The 22997-nt window shown below is 40.8% G+C and overlaps 1 protein-coding gene across 1 annotated transcript in view; it reads left to right on the top strand.

The window, feature by feature from the left end:
- The window catches only part of MALRD1 (MAM and LDL receptor class A domain containing 1), an 837423-nt gene that overhangs the window by 99816 nt on the left and 714610 nt on the right, over positions 1–22997 (top strand). Inside the window, 2 exon segments of the mRNA XM_066386561.1 lie at positions 7278–7370; positions 10185–10392. Coding sequence (XP_066242658.1) covers positions 7278–7370; positions 10185–10392 — 301 coding nt within the window.

The following is a 22997-nucleotide window of genomic DNA, read 5'->3' as shown; positions in this document are numbered from 1 at the left end:
AAGAAGCCGCGCGTGCGCCCCGTGCCGCCGTCCGGGAGTCCTGGCTAAGGCGTGCGCTGAGAAGCCGCGCGTGCGCCCCGTGCCGCCGTCCGGGAGTCCTGGCTAAGGCGTGCGCTGAGAAGCCGCCCGCGCGCCCCTGTGCCGCAGTCCAGGAGGGGCGCCAAACCTGTCTTTCCTAGTCAGGAGATTCTCTCCGGGGGCGGGGCACCTCACCCAGCTATTCAAGCTAACAATCAAGCGTTGGGGGAGGGGCGGCGCAGGCAGCCTGAAATACTCTCTGGAGCACAGCTGCGGATATCACTGAAATTAGCTTAACCCATGAAATCTACGCACCCACGGGGTTCTAATTGATAAGATCTCTCCCAGTTCAGCGATCCAAGACAAGAGGCATAATATTTTTCAGTGCCGTTCGCTAAAGGAGCGGGGGAAACTTCTGATTGACAGAGCCTCCATATTCAGGGATATACCTAACAAGAGGGACTTGGCAGATATTAAGATCTATACAGCAAGCAGCGAATAGTGCATCTTCTTCCCAGCCAAAACAGGCTACAAAGTGTGGAAAGCCTGGGTTGAGTGGTCCAACTGAATGGAAGTCACTGAACAGTCACCTTGACAACAATTGACTCCCAGCCCCACCTGATTACGCTGGAGGCTCTGACTGCCAGAGCCTTACCCAGAGCCTTGTGCTGAGTGAGGATAGAGTGGGGATTTCCCAGCTCTTTGAGCCTCTTACTCCCCAGACAGAAGCAGTGGCAGCCTCATAGCTGGATCACCAGGCTGCTAATTCAGGAAGGAGAGACTAGGGGAGAGACTCCAGGAAAGCAAACTCTCTCATCGTTGGACTCTGCAAACGCCAACAAGCCTTGACTACCAACGAGACTAAAGTCAATTATATGACATTGCCATAGAATCCCATCAACTGCAAATCCCTACCTAATCGTGACACAGGGGCAGAACCTGGGGTACAGAGTCACCGACCAGGAAGAGGGAGAGAAAAGTAAAAGGAAGAAGTTAACCTCTCAAAATCAAGAAAAATCCACAGACTTTATAACTTGTTCCACTAATTCTTTGTTGTTATTGTTTCTTTCTTCTTACTTATTGCATTTAATATTTGTATTTTCTCCACCTCGGTCCTTTTATTCTCTGCCCATCGTATGCTACCCTTTTCTTGAACTACACTACCCATGAGTGTTACATTTTATTTCTTTTATTCATCTTTACTATCCTTTAGGGTTACACTCCAAAACCCTTAAGTCTCACTCTCTCCCCTTTTGTTTTCTTTTTGGGTTTTTTTTGTTTTTTTTTTCCTTTCCATTTTTTTCTTCCTTTGTTTCTCTCTTTTTCTTATTTTTTCCTTTCTATTCGTTTCTTCTTTTCTCCTTTTACTTTTCCTCCCAGTTAATCCTCAATCACGAACAAATTATTTAATTTGGGACTCAAGGTTTTTTTTTTGTTTTTTTTTTGTTGTTGTTTGTTCTTTTTTATTTTTTTTTTCTTTTCTGCTTTTGTTCTTGGTTTTCCTTTATTTGTTTGTTTTTGTGGCATTTTGGGTACTTTTTACATTGCTTTTTAACTCACTAGTATTCCTCCCAACCCAAAGTCTCCATTGTATTTAGTCTTCACTCCACTTAATACAACAGATTTTTACTTATTATTTTTATTTTTTCTTCTTTAAATATTATTATTTTTTTTCTCCTTTTTTCTGTTTCCCTCTTAGCCCTCTCATTATATCTCTTAGTCGACCATTATTTACAAGCAAATCATTTTATGCTTGTCTAAGATATTCTGCGATTTTTTTTTCTGTTTTTATTTTTATTTATTTATTTATTTATTTATTTTTTGCATTTAGTAGGTCCCTACTCCCTTTTTTGCTCCTTGAATTCTTCACCCCAAATCAGGCCCTCCGTTATAGGCAGTTTTTGTTCCATTTAGCATAATATAATTCACAGATCATCACGATATTTCCCTAAAGAGGTGAGAGGAGGGGAGGAGAAGAAAGAAAGAAGGAGAAAATAATAAATTATTACTTTAACAAAAAAAATACAAAACCACAAGTAACAGCTCCACCAAGAAAACAATAAAACCAAACTTAAACTGTGACAACAAAAGAAAAAAAAAGGGGGAAAAAAGATGAAGATTAACAGTAGCAGAGGACGATGAAGCATAGAAATACTCATAAGAAAGGGTACTACAATGAATATGGTAGATACCCTTTTCATTACTTAATGGTAACCACCCTTGAAAAAACCACCACAAAAACACTTGACTTAAAAAAGGTAGCAACAGAAGAAAGAAGTATGGAATACAAACAAACAAAAACAAACAATAGAAAAAAAAAAGAGAAGAATCAAACAAGGTACAAAACTAACAGAAAGCAATTTATAAAATGGCAATAGGGAACCCACAAGAGTCAATAATTACACTAAATGTAAATGGATTAAACTTACCAATAAAAAGACACAGAGTAGCAGAATGGATTAAAAAAGAAAATCCAACTGTATGCTGCCTACAAGAAACTCATCTAAGCATCAAGGATAAAAACAAATTCAAAGTGAAAGGCTGGAAAACAATACTCCAAGCAAACAACACCCAAAAAAAAGCAGGTGTAGCAATACTCATATCTGATAATGCTGACTACAAGACAGAAAAAGTACTCAGAGACAAAAATGGTCATTTCATAATGATTAAGGGGACACTGAATCAAGAACACATAACAATCCTTAATATATATGCACCAAACCAAGGAACACCAAAATATATAAGACAGCTACTTATTGACCTTAAATCAAAAACTAACAAAAATACAATCATACTTGGAGACCTCAATACACCGCTGACGGCTCTAGATCGGTCATCCAAACAGAGAATCAATAAAGATATAGTGGCTTTAAACGAAATACTGAAACACCTGGATATGACAGATATCTACAGGACACTTCATCCCAAAGCGACAGAGTATACATTTTTCTCCAGTGTACATGGAACATTCTCAAGAATTGACCATATGTTGGGCCACAAAGACAATATCAGCAAATTTAGAAAAATTGAAATTGTATCAAGTATATTCACTGATCATAAAGCCTTGAAACTAGAATTCAACTGTAAAAAAGAGGGGGAAAGCCCACAAAATTGTGGAAACTAAACAACATACTTCTAAAAAATGAATGAGTCAAAGAAGAAATAAGCGCAGAGATCAAAAGATATATACAGACAAATGAAAATGAAAATACGACATATCAGAATCTCTGGGATGCAGCAAAAGCAGTAATAAGAGGAAAGTTCATATCACTTCAGGCCTATATGAACAAACAAGAGAGAGCCGAAGTAAACCACTTAACTTCACACCTTAAAGGAGCTTGAAAAAGAATAACAAAGACAACCCAAAACCAGCCGAAGAAAGGAGATAATAAAAATCAGAGCAGAAATAAATGAAATAGAGAACAGAAAAACTATAGAAAAAATCAATAAAACAAGGAGCTGGTTCTTTGAAAAGATCAACAAAATCGACAAACCCTTGGCAAGACTCACCAAGGAAAGAAGACACAGGACTCAAATAAATAAAATCCACAATGAAAGAGGAGAAATCACCACAGACATCATAGATATACAAATAATTATTGTAGAATACTATGAAAAACTATATGCCACCAAATACAACAATCTAGAAGAAATGGATAAATTCCTAGAACAATACAACCTTCCTAAACTGAGTCATGAAGAAGCAGAAAGACTAAACAGACCAATCAGCAGGGAGGAAATAGAAAAAACTATTAAAAACCTCCCCAAAAATAAAAGTCCAGGCCCAGACGGTTATACTAGTGAATTCTATCAAACATTCAAAGAAGACTTGGTTCCTATTCTACTCAAAGTCTTCCAAAAAATTGAAGAAGAAGCAATACTTCCAAACACATTTTATGAGGCCAACATAACCCTCATACCAAAACCAGGCAAGGATGGCACAAAGAAAGAAAACTACAGACCAATATCTCTAATGAATACAGATGCTAAAATACTAAACAAAATACTGGCAAATCGAATACAACATATTAAAAAAATAATACATCATGATCAAGTGGGATTCATCCCAGAATCTCAAGGATGGATCAACATACGTAAAACGGTTAACATAATACACCATATCAACAAAACAAAGAACAAAAACCACATGATCTTATCAATAGATGCAGAAAAGGCTTTCGATAAAATACAACACAATTTTATGTTTAAGACTCTCAACAAAATGGGTATAGAAGGAAAATATCTCAACATGATAAAGGCCATATATGATAAACCATCAGCCAACATCATATTAAATGGCGTAAAACTGAGGACTTTCCACCTTAAATCAAGAACATGACAGGGTTGTCCACTCTCTCCACTCTTATTTAACGTGGTGCTAGAAGTTTTGTCCAGAGCAATCAGACAAGACAAAGAAATAAAAGGCATCCATATTGGAAAAGAAGTAGTAAAGGTATCACTTTTTGCTGATCATATGATCCTATACATCGAAAACCCAAAGGACTCCACAAAAAGATTACTAGAAACAATAAACCAATACAGTAAGGTTGCAGGATACAAAATTAACATACAAAAGTCCATAGCCTTTCTATATGCCAACAATGAAATATTAGAAAACGAACTCAAAAAAATAATCCCCTTCACGATTGAAACAAAAAATAATAAAATACCTAGGAATAAACATAACAAAGAATGTAAAGGAACTATATAACGAAAACTATAAGGCATTGCTAAGAGAAATAGAAAAAGACACAATGAGATGGAAAAATATTCCTTGTTCTTGGATAGGAAGAATAAATATTATTAAAATTGCCATATTACCCAAAGTAATATATAAATTTAATGCAATTCCCATCAAAATTCCTATGACATTTTTTAAAGAAATGGAACAAAAAATCATAAGATTTATATGGAACTATAAAAAACCCCGAATAGCCAAAGCAATCCTAAGGAAAAAGAATGAAGCTCGGGGCATTACAATACCTGACTTTAAACTATATTACAGGGCCACAATAATCAAAACTGTATGGTATTGGCAGAAAAATAGACACTCAGACCAATGGAACAGAATAGAAAGCTCAGAAATAAAGCCACATATATATGGTCAAATAATCTTTGATAAAGGGGCCAACAACACAAAATGGAGAAAAGAAAGCCTCTTCAACAAATGGTGTTGGGAAAACTGGAAAGCCACATGCAAAAGAATGAAACTCGACTACAGCCTGTCCCCGTGTACTAAAATTAATTCAAAATGGATCAAAGACCTAAATATAAGATCTGAAACAATAAAGTACATAGAAGAAGACATAGGCACTAAACTCATGGACCTGGGTTTTAAAGAACATTTTATGAACTTGACCCCAATGGCAAGAGAAGTGAAGGCAAAGATAAATGAATGGGACTACATCAGAATAAAAAGTTTTTGCTCAGCAAGAGAAACTGATATCAAAATAAACAGACAGCCAACTAAATGGGAACTGATATTTTCAAACAACAGCTCAGATAAGGGCCTGATATCCAAAATTTACAAAGAACTCATAAAACTCAACAACAAACAAAGAAACAATCCAATAAAAAAATGGGAAGAGTACATGAACAGACTTCTCCCAGGAAGAGATACAAATGGCCAACAGATATATGAAAAGATGCTCAGCTTCATTAGTTATTAGAGAAATGCAAATCAAAACTACAATGAGATACCACCTCACCCCTGTTAGATTAGCTATTATCAACAAGACAGGTAATAGCAAATGTTGGAGAGGCTGTGGAGAAAAAGGAACCCTCATCCACTGTTGGTGGGAATGTAAAGTAGTACAACCATTATGGAAGATACTATGGTGGTTCCTCAAAAAACTGAAAATAGAACTACCTTATGACCCAGCAATCCCTCTACTGGGTATATACCCCAAAACCTCAGAATCATTGATACGTAAAGACACATGTAGCCCCATGTTCATTGCAGCACTGTTCACAGTGGCCAAGACATGGAAACAACCAAAAAACCCTTCAATAGAAGACTGGATAAAGAAGATGTGGCACATATACACTATGGAATACTACTCAGCCATAAGAAATGATGACATCAGATCATTTACAGCAAAATGGTGGGATCTTGATAACATTATACGGAGTGAAATAAGGAAATCAGAAAAAAACAAGAACTACATGATTCCATACATTGGTGGAACATAAAAACGAGACTAAGAGACATGGACAAGAGAGTGGTGGTTACCAGGGGTGGGGGGAGGGAGGACGCAGGAGGGAGGGGGGGTGAGAGTTAGGGAGAGGGGGAGGGGCACAGAGAAAACTAGACAGAGGGTGACGGAGGACAATCTGACTCTGGGTGAGGGGTATGCAACATAATTTAATGACAAGATAACCTAGACATGTTTTCTTTGAATATATGTATCCTGAATTATTAATGGCATCCCATCAACATTAATAAAAATTTATAAAAAAAATAAAATAAAATAAAAAAATAAAAAATAAATTTAAAAATAAATAAATAAATAAATAAATAATTCCAATTCATCTTGATGTGACCTGGAAGCTATCAGCTGAAAATATACTGCTCACTAAATTTAGGAGATATTTCAAAATAAATATGAAGCTATAAAATATCCCCTAATTTTTGTGAGCAGAATATGTCTACCACATATATTTCTATCTGGTAGGAGTCTTAAGAGTCAATAAAAATAAGTAATATAATGAAGTGCATTTTAATAGATTTAGACTATCTTTTGAAACAGTTCAGACTTGGAAAGTGGAGTAGTCATCAGAGGTTAAGAGACTAAGTTGAAAGTAGATTAATTTTTTAGAAAATTGCAGGTATGAATCAAATAACTGAAGCCAAGTGAGGAGATAAATGCTTATAAGAGTTTGAAAAATATGAGTGTCATGTGTCATTACAACTCGAGGCCACTTTCCAGGGCTGCTGCCTGGTGTCACAGTAAAAGGAGGACACAGAGAAAGGCTCAAAGCTCAACCTAAGACATATTTATGCTAAGTTATGCATTTTCATTATTTTGATATATGAAGAATTAGTGCATCCTATTGGTAAATATTATGAGGTCCCATTTCCTTATTTTTCTTTTAAAAATTCTCACACAGCTTTTTCACCAACACTTTAGATTTCTTAGCACTTAATATCATATCATACAGGTAGGGTAAACTTTATTAAAATGTAATCAGGAGAGTACATATGTAAATATGAGAGTAGGATTTGGGGAATAAATAATATTCTTTTCTTCTACTCAAAGGAAGAAGAAATATTTTGGACATATAACACATCAACTCACAGTAAATGGGTGAAAGCAGATGTGTTAATACCGGAAGGACTGAAGACATTTAAGGTATAAAAGGGGAAAGCAAGTATTTTTATAAGTTTTATTATTAGCTTTGAAGTAGTGAATTTATCACCAATTGCTAAATTTAAATTACTATTTAAGTTTGAGATATCAACTTAGATGTTGGAGAGAGCAATTATTTACTTTTCATTGTTCCTAGCCCTTCTTAAGTCAAATGTCCCCTGAGTAGAGGACACCAAGTGTGACTACTTTGGTTTAAAGCTTCCTCATTTTCTATGGGCTCCCTCACGAGCATCCGAACACCATACATTACAACTAGGGAAGCAAACTGCATTATGAAGCAGATAAAAAATAAATTGGGATTGAAAAGCAGTAATTCACATCTTTATAACACATCATAACTCTACCTATACAGAGATATAATTGAAATATACATATGCTCAGTGCTCAGTGGGAAGCCTGTATTTTAAAAAATTTACTTGGGGTTTTATTGAGATTGTGCAAAAAATATATATCTAAACATTTTCTTAAATTTTCATATTAAATGTTTGCCTTTCTTTTCTACTATTATGGCACTATCACAAAGTATACTTAGTGGGGTAACATTTAAATATCCAGTATTATTAATTGCTATTTTGAATTTTAATTTTGAAGTACATTACTTTACTTAAGATTACATTTATTTTGTGTTGTATATAGAGTATATAAATATATTTATACTAGATGTGAGTAGAGGTATGGCTCATAAAACCAATTTTATTTTTTATGCTAATGCCATATTCATATATTTTTCTAGGTGTTAAAAAAGAGAACTCAAATTATACTGACTGATAATCATGAGATTTTTAGCATTTTGTTTACCACTGAGTTTGGGATTTCTGAACCATTACATTTTTGTAGCAATCTCAGTAAAGTTTAGTTTTTTATTGTAGCCTATCAAGTTAACATCTTGACAATATTTTAATTTTTCTAAGTTAATATCTACCTTTATAACTTCTGAAAGAAGTACTAAAGGATTGGAGTTTTATTCTTTTTTACCTAGACTGAATATTAAAATGTTATTAAATTCAAAAATAAAATAAAGTAAAATATAAATACAATAATTTTGAAGTCATTCTAGATTTCCAAATACAAATTAAATGTAATTAGATTTTCTATAGTGGCAGATTTTTGAAACTTAAATTAAAAATTTTCAATTTTGAGACTTAAGTTTAAACTCTTCAATATTTGTAAATGAAACAGATATTTTTGCATATCTGATGTCTTGCTGCTTTGAAAATATACAGCTTTAGGTCCAATGATTTTTATAATTTTTTTTTACTATGATACTCATTATGGAGAAAGTATACAGTAGCATACAAAATTTTCTTATTATTAAATATAATTTAAATTTAATATTATTTTCTAGACTAAATCATTAAATATATTTGCAAACCAAACTTGACCTTAAGTAATTCTTAACAAACAAATATATATATGTTCTTCATGTTTTTGCTAAAAAGAAAATTTATTCAGAAACTTTAAACTGAAGAGACAAAAGAAGTCAGCTTTTATTCCTAGTATTTTATTTACATAACAATGTCCAGACAGCACTGTTCAACAGAACTTTCTGTGGTAATAGAAAAAAATTGTTTTTCTTCTTTTCCAAGTGAGAGGAGGGGAGATAGACTTCTGCATGTGTCCTGGCTGTGATACACCTGGCAAACATCATCTGGGACCAGTGCTTTGCCCATCTGGTGCCATGCTCACAACTGAGCTATTTTTAGTGCCCGAGGCAGAGCCTCCAGAAAGCTGTCCTCAGTGCCTGGGGCCAATATGCTTGGACCAATCGAGCCATGGCTGCAAGAGAGACAGGGAGAGGGAGAGGGAGAAACAGATGGTCACTTCACCTTTGTGCCCTACTGGGAATCGAACCCAGGACATCCACATGCTGGTCTGATGCTCTACCACTGAGCCAACCTACAAGGACCAAAAATTTTCTATATCTTTGCTCTCCAATATGGTAGCCACTAACTACACGTGGTTACTTGAACTCTTGATATGTGTCTACTATGACTGAGGAGCTGAATTTTAATGAATTTAAATTGAATAAAATATTCTTATGTAGCTAGTGGCTACCATACTAGACAGAAGACAATTGGTTATTTGCTATACAGTCAACTATTTCTATCTCTCCTTTACTCTTGTTCATAACTATTGTTCATGGTAGAACCTCAAGGAATATTAATGCTTTGACATTATCTTACATTGGACTAGCAACATATGATTGTTTTACTTGGCTAATATTGTATACATCAGAAAAGCTGACAATTTGAAGAAAATTAGCTTTACTTTCTTTAATTTGCACTTCTTTGATATTATTAAAGATATTGTGCTTAGATAAAAATAAATAGATTTTTATATTTATTCTTTAAAATTTTGATTCTTTTGTTGCATTCCTCACTATTTGCCAGACATTTGTCTCTATGCATTTCAATACTACTTTCAGTAGTTAAAAAATAAGATGCATAGTTCTTGCTGTGTGTGTAGTGACAATACTTACTCTTTCTTGAATATTAAATAAAGAGAAACACAAAGATGATGATCAAGTAAAAAGTTTGCAGTCAGGGACATTGTCGATTGTTAAGTGAGATGCTGCATTGCCTGTGATCATGGTTGGGTTCTCAAAGGCCTCAGTAGATCTAATGTGCCCATCAATCTTACATGTGTGAGTTAAACTTCTCAAATAGGACCTTTGCTATCAATTGTATGTGTCTGCTCTTTAAATAGGTTTTTTCTTAATAATTATATTTCTTTTATTATTAGTAGTAGTCTTTTTAAGAGATGATGAACACATACATTTTTTCCCCCTCACTAAAGATTATTTTTGAAGGTGTTCTTTTGAGCCAGAAGAGTTTTATTGGGCTAGACCAGCTCTGGGTCTATGTCTGGGCACCAGCCCCATCCAGAAAGCCTTGCTCAGCAGATGAATTCCCTTGTGCCAGCGGCCAGTGCATTGCCCAGGAATCAGTCTGTGACTCTCGGCAGGATTGTTCTGATAGGAGTGATGAAGATCCAGTGATCTGCTGTAAGTCAATCAATATATTACTCATTAACATGCTCAAAATCATGACGGTGGTTGGATTTAAAATACTAATCTTTGTTTTAAACAAGGTAAAGCTAATATGTAATAAGATGAATGAACATTCTCATTCTGAAGCCAAGAGCACTGTTCTATGTGGGGGTCTCTATGCTAATAAAATATTTTGGTAGTCACTGCTAACACTGCAAAACTCTCTGTTAAATAGATGAATAGTTTTGATTAGTGTTGTTTTTGTTTGTGTTTGTCTGTGTGTGTATAGATGTATATGTGCTTTCATTAAAAAGAAAAATGGGTGGGAAAGGGAACTCTTTCTAGTTTTCCCTTGGAGACATATATTATGAATTGCTAACGTTTATAAATGTAGGACTTTTTCCATGCTGACCAATTTTATAGGAAGCTGTGGGCAGAGTGTTAACAGGAGAAAGGCTGCCATTACCTCAGACTGACATGATGACTACAGAAATCATGTCACCCACAGTTGGCATTCATATTTTGGCATAAAGGCCCAACACCTTTCTGTCAGGCCTTTTATACAGAATCTTTGATAGGAGTGATGACAAATTTTATATCTATTCAATCCTAGTCATATTTAAAAGGAATATAATTTAAACACATGATGGTTCTCATATAATTTAGCAACTAAGATGTGTGTCTCTTTAGAAATGATGAATTCCGCCTGACCAGGTAGTTGCACAGTGGATAGAGCATCAGACTGGGACGCAGAGGACCCAGGTTCAAAACATCAAGGTCACCAACTTTAGTGCAGGCTCATCTGGCTTGAGCACAGGCTCACTGGCTTGAGGACAGGCTCACCAGCTTTAGCAAGGGGTTGTTGGCTTGAGCGTAGGATAATAGACATGATCCCATGGTTACTGGCTTAAGCCCAAAAGGTCACTGGATTGAAGAACAAGGTTGCTGGCTTACGCCCAAGGTTGCTGGCTTGAGCAAGGGGTCACTCACTCTGCTGTAATGCCCTGGTTAAGGCACATATGAGAAGGCAATCAATGAACAACTAAAGAGCTGCAATGAAAAATTGATGCTTCAAAAAAAAAAAAAAAGAAATGATGGATTTTAATTAAATGAAGCTAATTCCTATATCTCAAACAAGTGGGTTTAAAAAAACTATTAAAATTTGAAATTTATTTTGATGCAGTGTTTTATTTTAGTGATGTGTTTTGTTGAGCAGTAGAAAAACACTGTAACAAGGTGAACGTCACCTTTTTTATGGGAAGCTCTTTGTACCATATGCTTCTGTTGGGTAAGTAAGGGTTGTATTAAGAGCAATGAAGGAGATAGGAAAAGAAGGAAGAAATCTTCTATCAATAGCAATTCAATTAATTCCTCAAACACCTAGCTTTAAAGCATAGTTTCAAACAAAATAATCCACTTACCAATATGATCTCAATGGAATTTCGGGGTGGTTTCCTTTTTGAATCCCCTCCAAAAAAATCAATGTGGGGACAATTTATTTTCTCTAATGTGAGTTTCAGATTCTTTTCTGTGCTTTATTTGAAGTTTTTACAATTTGGTTTATTTCTTTTGCAGAAATTCACCTTTCTAATGGTTTGCATTATTCTCAATTTCAATAACTGAAAGAAATATATTTGCTGACTTTTCAATTGTGTTTTTCCTATGTTCTTTTAAAATAATTCCATTGATTTGAGAGGTAGAAAGAGGAATAAGGAGAGAGAAAGAAAAGCATTGGCTTGTCTCCCTTAGTTTTTCTGTTCAGTTGTGTTCCCATTGGTTTCTCCTCTGTGTGCCCTAACTGTGGGTCAGCCCAGTACATGAGAAGTCCTATGTTCTTTTCAAATTGATTTTCTTATTCCAATTCCACCTGGAGTATTAGTAGATATTTTAGCATTGACTTTGGATATATTTTCCCATTTCTATTCCTATACTGAGGCTTTCTTGATTAAACTTCTGGCATTTTTCCAGGAGTAAGTATACCATTCTGCTATGTCCTTGGTATGAATGCAGGGACAAATGTCTGTGCTAACCAGGAAATAGGTTACTTCTTAGCCTGTTAAGTTTCCCAAATAGTTTTACCTTATTTGACAAAAAAAAAACCACCTGGCATGTTTGCTTGACTGAGATAACTTGATATAGGGGATATGACATAACAATTTAGGCATGTTACAAAATATCTATATATTTTCATGCAATTATCCATATACTTTTATGCAAACATGAGTATTTCATGTAAATATCTGTACAATAAATTTTGTTCTGAGAAAATTATTTATATAGCAATTGAATTAAAAATGTTACACTATTTTCTGCACTAACGTATTTATTTATGTATACATACGCATGCATATGTATAAACCACTTTGAAACATTTTACATATACTTTTATGTTTATATTTTATTTTAATTTGTAATACAGAGATGTCTTAAAATGGATGTTTCAAATGTATGAAGCACAAGAAAAATGCTTTTATATCTTCTTTTTATTCCACTTTTGTCCTAAAGATTTAGAAGTTTATACATACAGTTTGAATAGCACCAAGAATACTAACCACATTCTGGAGACTTAATAAATATTAACTTGTGAATATTGTCAGTGTACTATATACTCAGTATAATAAATATTTCTGTTTGACCCAAAAGGCACACACATTCAGGTGCTCTTTCAATTACCAAGTTCCTCTTTTAGATACTATGGTATTTTTAACAAACGTAGTTGGCTGAGCCTCTAGCCCAGTGCCTTTTCAACATCAGTTGATTTTAAAGTGAAATTGGTTTTTTGCTAGAGTATTGCTGCTATAGTGTCCCTGGTGAACCAGCATCAGTTTCACCTGGAGGCTCTTACCAAATGCAGGACCTCCAGCCCCATCCCAGTCTTACAGAGCCAAAAGTTGCATTTTTAATAATGTCTCGGGTGATTCGTATGTATGTTAAAGTTTGAGAATCACTGTGCTAAGTAAGCCTCAGAAATAGAGACAGCTGAGAGAGAAAACAGATACAGACTTAAGGCAAATTAGAGACCTTTCACAAAAGAAGCCAAAATCCCCAGTAACTTGTTGCATCCACCGGGTACGAGAACAAACGTCAGAGACTTTCAGGAGTTTAGATGTTACTTTATTGGCCAGTTTAACCTGCGCAGGGGTGAACTCCCAAGATGTCCGGAGACACCGTACTCACAAGGAGCTGCAAAAGGGAGTCGTGCCTGGCACTTACAGCTAGGTCCTTATATATCCTAAGCGAGCAAGCATTTACAGAAGCAGGTGTGGCAATTAGCTATTCGCTAGGGAGGTCACACACAGCATAGCAACAGGGGCTGGAGCATAGCAACAGGGGCCAGTTTTAGCTTAGTGGCGAATTTCAAACATAAACTTCTGATAAGGGTCTCTGACCTTCTTTGTCCTCAACCTCACAGGGACCCTATCAGCACTCCCTGTTCCTTCAATAGTTACACTCTTGGCAGCCCCAGCATATCAGCACTCCCTGAATCTAACATAACTCACTAATTCCTGCGAGCATCGCTGTACCAAACAATATATATATTTTTAAGTTTTATCAAGGTATAATTGATATACTTAAAAAAAAAAACCCTGCACATAATTAATGCATACAACTTGATGAGTTTGGACCAATACATACACCAGTGAAAACATATCTGTACACTTCACCTCCAAAAGTTTTCCTGTGCTTTTTTTTCTTCCTTTCCATTTTTTCTTCTCCCATCCTCCCTCCCTTCCCCTTGCTTCCTGCCTCATTTTTTGTAACAGGAACACTAATGAGGTCAACCCTCTAAGTGAGCCAACCACGCTCATGGTGGCCGTGGGGGCTGAGGTGCTGGCCGGGTTACCTGTACCCACCATTAGCCCTACTCGGCACCACAACCCCCCTCACCAGCTGCAAAAATGAGGGTGCAGAGGCGGGCAGCTGGTAGCACCAGGGTGGGTGGGGACACCTTCCTGCTTCCTCCTTCTCCTTGTGCTCTTTCCCAGACTTCCACAGCCCTGCTGGGGGGGAGAGCCACCTCCACCGGGCCTGCGGGCTGGGAGCCCCCATGTGGCCACGCAGGTGTGGCTGCTGGTCTGCACAGGACGCCACCGGGGTGCTTCCCAGCCACCAGTGGGGCCCTGTCCTGGACCTCCCACTGGCCCCCTTCTAGGTGAGGGGCGAGCAGAACCCCAGGGCACAGAGGGAGAAAGGGGGCAGCAGCTGAGCTCTGAGCCCCGAAGGAGCAAGCGATGTGGGCGAGGGAGGTGCCTGGCCGCAGTCAGCAGGAGGACAGGCACTGGGTGCCGTGGGGTGTGCTAGGAGCCAGAGGGATAGGACCCCCAGGGCTGTGATCCAGGGCAGCTGCGGATGTGGACAGGTCTGGCCACGGAGGGAAAGACTGAGTGGAGAGGGTGAGAAGTGCATGTGCTCCCCTTCTCAGCGCAGAAGTATGGCGGTGTGAAGCAGCTGTGTTAGGGTTGCTGGGGGTTATCAGCTGCAAGCACCTTGCATAATTGGTATGTGAGTGTGTCCTATATGTAAGGTATTTTTCCCCTGCTGAGAAAGAAGGAACAGGGCTCGGAGCCGCAAAGTGTGGAATAATAAAAGGCTTTATTGAGTACAGAGCACGCATTCGCCCGGTGAGGTTCCCTGGCCCCGAGGAAAGATGGAGGCCAGGGAAATTGCAAGGATTAAATTGTGTGGTAGATATTTAAAGGGGTCCCTTTAGGGAAGTGGGGCTACTATGACGTGGTGAAATTTCACTGACGGGCAGACAGTCGCTTTTTTCCAAAGGGTTCATGTGAAGCCTCCTTTGGCACGCTTGGTTGTGGGTGGTCCTAGCCAAAGTTCACGGGTCTGAGTTCCCCAAGTGACCATCCCCATTATCCACCAACCTTACACTATATAAGGCTGCTGGCGCTCACAGGGACTGTGGATGTATTGATTGCCTGTCTGCCACTGTGAGGGGCCATTTTGCTGTTTGTTTGCCTGAGGTGGTTTTGCGGCCTTTGTGCTTATTTGCTGTTGTGAGACTTTATTAAACCGAATGGCCCAACTCTTCCCAGTTCCAGTTTTTCTACCGACTGCTGGAATCCAATGTGAACCAGCCTGGTGTGGGTGGAGCGCAGAGTGCATTCCTAGCAGCTTTGGCTGATGCAATGTTGTGAGAACACTCCAGCTCCCAGAACCCTCCTGGGCACACCCAGGAAGGGAGCTCGCCCGCTATAAGGAAGTGACTTAGCGCCAACCAGGCAGCTCCCTGACCTTTTCAGCCATTGGCTTTGAGGAACACGCTGTAACATCCTATTGGCTGAACCCATGTATATAAGCTAGCTTACTTCCTGAATAAAGTGGATCTGCATCACTGAACCTGGTCCCTGGAGTCGGGTCTTTGCGTCTCCGTTGTCCTCACCCCCAGCAGGACTTGTCCACAACTGGTGCCCGAATGTCGGGCAAGGACCTAACCGGCATCCAAGGGATGGGTGAGTGACCCTCTGCAATGGGAAACCTTCTCCCCCACTCTTGAGCCCCACACGCCATATTGCAGAGTAGGCGAGTTAAAGTTAGTGAAAAGGGTCTCTGTACCTACTGGGAGATCCTCTCTGGTTTCAATCCTTGGTTCTGGGATGCGCCTCTCTGGGACCCCAATACTTGGGCCCAAGCTTTCCGGTGCATCCCTTCAGCAGAAGTACATGGGGGACTAACCTTCCCTCTCGGCCTCACTCCTGCCCTGCTAGCAATACATGCCTGCCTGACCAGTGCTCCTGCTGGGGACCCTCCACTGGTGTCAAAGATATTGCAGGCTGCCCCTTTCTCTGAGAAGCCCCTACCTCCCTATTCACCCGCCTCCACTGAGGAGGAAAGTAGTTTAACCTCCAAGTTTGACAAAATCGCGGCTGAGCGCGCAGAAACAAAGCCAACCGAATTGCTAACTGCTCCATCAGCTCTGCCCCTGGAAAAGTGGAAGTCGCTACTTCCGCATTCCCTGCCAGAGCTCAGTGCCCCACCCCAGTTTCTCAGACGCCATTTTCTCCAACACGTGTTCCTGCTACAGACCCATGGGCCAGCTTATACGCCCCCAGGTGTCTTTTTTCTTTCTGTCTGTCCTATCTATTTTTCTGTATCTCTCGCTCTCTCTGAAATGATGCTAGAATGACTGAGCCAAGGCACAGTGGCGGGGAACACACCCTCTTCAAATGCAAGGGAGAGGTTATGCTTGTGTTACTCAGCCAATTTGAATCCCAGGAGCCCCCCCCCCCCAACCTGCTTGACAGGGTTTCTTGGGAACCCACTAAATGGTTCAGTCTTCACCTGTCCAAAGCCACAGCCCTGGCCTTCTCCACACCAACTACGCCTGAGGGGAGGAGGTCCTCAGTGCTCCAGAAGAAGGCCTCGTGGCCGGCGTGCACGCCCCATCACCTGGGGGGATGTGGAGGCTTTAGTGGGTCAGGCCCAGAGAATTGTGCCTGACAGGACCCCAGGCCCTGGTGCTCTGTTCTTATGTGTGCTGTAGTAACCACTGACTCCCAGACGCAGGTGGTGGCAGCCCAGGGATTAAGCCCGACAGCACGAGCTGGTGTTTTCAGTTCATCTTTGGAGGATGAGGAGAATTGGGCCGGAATTGCGATTCGCAGACTCCAGAAGGTAAATGGCAGCAGCTGTGGCGGGAGGATAAATGGAAGCCAGGCTTGCTTTGCTGAGTGGCTGCTGGAATGGCAGGGAGTGCCTGCTACACCGCTGGTGGGTTCACTGACATTTTGGGACATAGGGGTGGGTATAATCATGCTCTCCAGAGCAGAGATGGAAATGCTGACTGCCATTGCCACGTGCTCCTCTTTGGGACAGTGTAAGACCTGCCAGGATGGCAGGAATGAGAGGGTGGCTGAGGCTTCATGTGAATGGACTGATTTCTTAGACTACAACCCGAGTGAGCACTGGCTCCTTTGTTGGATGGACTTATGGATTTTGGACAATGTGAAATACCCTGATGGGGGTGGGAGGCAGCTTTGCTGGAAGCACTCCCCTGCCCTGAGAAGCTTTTCCCATGGCAAGAAAGAAGTCCGGGGACATTTTGTGCTTTTGGCAAAGTGCTCAGAGACTGGTGAAATGTACCTTTGTAATTGTTGAATTTATATGATTTGTGATGTAATTAGTTTAATGTACCTTGCAACCATATGCAGTACGCAGCCCATGGCAAGCCATCCATTCTGTGTTTGGATGCTGGGACCTATGTGGGAAGGTGGCGTGCATGAACCTACATCCATTTTTTACAATCAAAATGGAACTGTGTTTAACAGCACCTAGATGGTCTCTGTAACACAATGGGAGGGGAATGACATCCTGACACCTAGGAGGAATCCCCTGTTTAAGACCCCCGTCCTATTTCCTAACTAGTTGAACATTACAGAAGCTTGCCTCATTGTTTAATCGAGCTAATCTATTAGCATATAGTATAATAGGTATTATAGTTGTTTTAGTTCTAGGGTTCCATTGCATAATGTTGTAGCATTCAGAAGCTACAAGAACAGCAAGCTATCATTCATCAAGTTCAATTGGCCTTAATTAAAAGAGAAGGGGGAGATGTGGGTGGAGTGCAGAGCACCTTTCTAGCAGCTGTGGCTGATGCAATGCTGTGAGAACACTCCAGCTCCCAGAAGCCTCCTGGGCATACCCAGGAAGGAAGCTCGCCCACTATAAGGAAGTGACTTAGTGCCAACCACGCAGCTCCCTGACCATTTCAGCCATTGGCTTTGAGGAACATGCTGTAACACCTTATAGGCTGAACCTGTGTATATAAGCTAGCTTACTTCCTGAATAAAGTGCATCTGCATCACTGAACCTGGTCCCCTGAGTTGGGTCTTTGTATCTCCATCGTCCTTACCCCCAGCAGGACTTGTCCACAGCCTGGCCTTGGCCACCAGCATTATATGTGGTGTAGTGGCAGGATTTGAAGCAGGTTGGTATGGAGACACCCATACTCTTCAGGGGTGGAATAGTGGAGTGGGTGTTCTGGTTGGGGACTATGTGCTGGGTATTTTTTAAAATTCTGTGAGAAGAAACCAAGAGCTCTGTGCAAGAAGCTGAGTGAGATCAAAAGCTCCAGGATGAGCAGCAATGACTGCGTGAACTGGAGTAAGTGCTGGAGATGGAGGCCAACTGGGTTCAAGAGCTGCAAGGCACAATGGTGCCTGAAACTAGAGCAATCTGCAGGTTCACAAGTTGCAGATTGCCCTGGAAGTTGAACGTTGGCAGCTGAACTTGTTGGAGGAATGTCAGAAACTCGAGAGTCAGCTTCAGGCCCAGAGCTAGCAGCCGCAGGACCCAAAATAGGCATGTAAAATGGAACTGCATTTCTGCAGGCAGAGTTACTCTTGAGTTGGCAAGAGCAGGAGTTTCCGACTCCTCTGAGGGGAAGGCTCCAGCTGCAACTGCCACCCACAGACACAGAGCCCCACCAGTGGTCACCAATAAAGTAAAGACCCAGCACACTCAGGAGCAGCCACAGTCTCCTCCCCAGGTAGTACAGCACTCTCTGTTTCTGCCCTACATCCAGTCAGAGCTGATAGAGTTGGGGGTGAAATTCAGGCAGAAATCCATGGAGCTGCTGGCAGCCTGGTTATTGAGGTTGTGGTACATAGGGGTGGATGGTATCATGCTCTCTGGAACAGAGATGGAGAAATTGGCTGCCATTACCACACACTCCTCCTTGAGGCAGTGTTATCAGACCTGCTATGACAACCCAGGGGACCATACCCTATTAGAATGGGTGATGGTCTGTTGGTAAGAATGTAAAGTAGTACAACCACTATGGAAGAAAGTATGGCGATTCCTCATAAAATTAAGAATAGAACTACCATATGACCCAGCAATTCTTTTACTGGGTATATAACTGCAAAACTCAAAATCATTGGTACGGAAAGACACATACAGCCCCATGTTCATCACAGCATTGTTCATGGTGGCCAACACATGGAAACAACCAAAATCCCTTCAATAGAAGATTGGATAAAGAAGATGTGGTACATATACACTATGGAGTACTACTAAGCCATAAGAAATGATGACAGAATCATTTACGACAACGTGGATGGACCTTGATAACATTATAATGAGTGAAATTAGTAAATCAGAAAAAAAACTAAGAACTGTATGACTTCATACTTAGGTGGGACACAAAATTGAGACTTGCAGACATAGATAAGAGTGCAGTAGTTACCAGGAGGAGTTGAAGGGAGGAGACGGAGGGGACGGTGGGAGGGGAGGGGCATAAAGAAAATCAAATGAAGGGTGATGAAGGACAATTTGACTTTGGGTGATGGGTATACAACAACATAATCAAATGTCAAAATGATCTAGAGATATTTTCTCTAAATCTATGTGCTCTAGTTGTCCAATGTCACCCCATTAAAATCTCTAACTAAAACTATAATTAAAAAAATAGTTACTAAATGGACAGAAGAAAAAAAATGGGTGATGGCTGCCACTCGTACAGTCTGGCAGAATGCTAGGGACTTACTGGGGGCAGTGAGTTGGTGGCAGTGCTACAGTTAGTTAGTAAAGGTCCTTTGGAAATTAGGTATGAAGAATGCTGCTTTCCACCCAGGGTCCTGTGGACCAGACGAGGAAGTGTTTATGGCCGGGATGTGGGATCTTATCCTCTGCAGCGCCCCATCAGCACTTTTTGGGTCACTAGTGGCTACCCTGGGCCCCTATGTGGGACAGCCTATCAATGCAGTTACACAGATGGTAGCAGATTTGGAGGAGCTGGAGGTAGCACGGAATCACAAAACAGTGAGGGCTGCTGCTGCTGCTGCCCACCCTCCCACCCCCACAAACAAGAGAAATAGGCCTGTGAAAGTTACCCGAACACAGATGTGGTGAGATTTGATTGCAGCCAGGGCAGATAAAGAAAAATTAGATGGCAAGCCTAATAAAGTCTTGTTGGAGCTTTGGCAGCAGCTTGAGTCAGAACAGAGGTTTCAACTGCTGAAAAAGTGAGTGAATCAGATGGCCCCAGCATCTGCCAGGAAAATGGCTAGCATTCCAGTTATAGGATCCTCACGTCTGTTGTCCCAGTTTGAATAGGGGAAGGATGAGGGACCCGTCCTACAGGAATGGACAGGAGCCAAAGGCCGCATGTGAAATTGGCAGTCCATTGGTACCCTTCTAATGTGCAGCAAGTGTTGGCATTAGAAGGTAATAGGTGGGGTTTTTTTACAGCAACAGCAGCTAAGAGAACTGTTAAGGCGACACAGGCCTTGAATGTGTTCGATCCTGCCAGGCTGTAATGCTGGTGGCCAAGGCCAGGCAGGTTCACATGGATTTGGGCAAATGGTAGAGAAACTGTGGAGCTGGGAAGTGTTGGGCCATACCCATTTATTGGAGGCTCACAAAGACAGGCGAGCAAATAACGAAAAGTGCAAAAGCTAATACACAAAGGAAAACCTGCTATTCGCCTAAGGGCAAGGGAGCAAGGAAAACCACAGCTCACAATGAAGGGAGAGAGCTCTGGGAGAATTGCCATCCAGGGGGCAGCACTCACAGCTTTATACAGGCTCTGCACACGTGCCTGTACCACGTGCTCATGCACTAATCAGGCAAAGTGCTTGCAGTTGGTAAACCTGCGAGCAAGCCTAACACAGCTGTCCCACACAGGTACTGTGATCTTGTTGAGCAGTTTGTATGAGGCTGTGGCAGTGGACAGCACACTATGGAAAGGTGCTGAGGTCCATTAATACAGAGCTGTGTGCCTAGTTGCCTGTAATGGACTTTTACCTTGGTGATTTGCACAGACAATCGGGCTGTCTATCATGGACTGACTCTTGGACTGTGACCAGAGGGGGACACTGACTCCCTTGTTGGATGGACATGCCACCTTTGGACAGCATGAGAGACGCTGATGGGGGCGGCTCACCCTGTTGCACAGACGCACCAAAGATACGTTTTGCTCTCAGTGGTCATGGCTGTGGACTGTATAGGCCCCCCCTACCATGGGTGGCCTTGTTGACACCATGGGTTGGGGAGTTGGAGGTGGCCTCCAGTTTGCTCCTTGGGCAAAATGCTCAAAGAGATATTGTGAAGGACACCTTTGTAATTATTTTGTTGTTGCTGTAGTCTCTGTTTGATGTCATGTAGATTGTGAAGTGAGCAACCCTAAAGGGGTGGAATTTGGGGCAGCTGTGCTAGGCTTGCTTGTGCGGTTACCAGTTGCAAGCACTTTGCCTGATTGATACGTGAGTGTGTGGCTTAGCCACGTGTGTATATACAGCTATGGGTGCTTGAGCTCCAGAGAAATAGGGGAGTGTGGATGCTGGATTGCCTGCCTGTCACTGTAAGGGACCATTTTGCTATTTGTTTGCCTGAGAGGCGGTGTCCCCCTGCCTGTGTGCTTGTCCGCCATTGTGAGACTTTATTAAATGGAATGGTTCAACCCCTTCTGACACTTTTTCTACCATCTGCCTGAATCCACTGTGAATGTGCCTGGCTTCGGCCACCGGCATTACAGGCTGTTAGCACTGCAGGGATTTCACAGCCTTTAGTAAAGCATCTATCTGTGTGTGGTGTGCACACTAACGTTACTTCAGGTCACTTTGCAGAATTTGCCAGAAGTCTTATAAGCCTCCCGGCATGGAGAGGGAGTATCAGCTGTCAGATTTGTAAACAGACTAGGTGCTCCCATGTCGGGAGCCGATCCACTAATGCTGGCTAACTAGGTCACAGCAGAAGAAGATCCACAACTGCTGGTTGACAAAGTCACAGCAAAAGAAGATAGAGTCACCGCAGTAAAGACCAACAGCTGCGGGTTGACAAAGTCACCACAAGGAAAGGCACGATACTTCCCCCTTTAATCTTTCGAATTAATCTGGCCTTATATCCCCCCTTTTTCTGGGTGTGTGCTATTATTTGTGGCACAGGGATAATAGTACCGTGCTTTCCCTGTAGATTTGTAGTAATTTCTTTGGAAATGAGACAGAAGGTGTAAGTTCCACAGAAAAACCTGTAAGCCCCTTGATCTGGGCTCGTAAACATAAGAGGCTGGCTATGATATCCCTCGTAAAGGGTTAAGTTTGTAGGAGAATTTCTTCTTAATCATGTTAGAAAGAATAGATTGTGACTTGTGAATGGGTAGAAGGCAGTGGCTGTGCACAGAGCACCTTTTGGCCTTCACTTAATTCATCATTTTTCCTCCCTAGCCTTTTCATGTAATAGAGTAGAGAAACTTTCCTTTCTTCTTGCTTATTTGATCTGCAGATAGTGGAACACTCTAAGAAGAATATAGTTAGAATTTACTAGTGTGTGAATATAGTAAATAAATAAAGTTTAACTAGACATAGAATCTTAGGTAAGGTGTTATAGAATGGCCCATTGCGTGGCCTGGGATGGGAACGCAGTCAGCAAGAAAAGAATGTTTTGCTAAGAGAATTGTTTTATGACTGAAGGCAGTTGCTGGGCTTTCTCAGTGAGACACTCTCATGAGGTTTGTATACCTCCCCAAAAATTCTTTCTTCAGATAATGAGAGGTATGGAAGGGCATACATAGAAGCAATAGCAATTAATGTCTTCTGAAATTATGTTGCTACTAAGCTATCTTGCGAGTGCACTCTATATATCTTTAAGTAAAAGTTACTCTTAATGTT

Source organism: Saccopteryx leptura, chromosome 5 (assembly GCF_036850995.1).
Source record: "Saccopteryx leptura isolate mSacLep1 chromosome 5, mSacLep1_pri_phased_curated, whole genome shotgun sequence".
In the NCBI taxonomy this organism is placed as follows: Eukaryota; Metazoa; Chordata; class Mammalia; order Chiroptera; family Emballonuridae; genus Saccopteryx; species Saccopteryx leptura.
The sequence above is the reverse complement of the archived record's forward strand: the minus strand, read 5'-3'. Positions and strand labels throughout refer to the sequence as shown.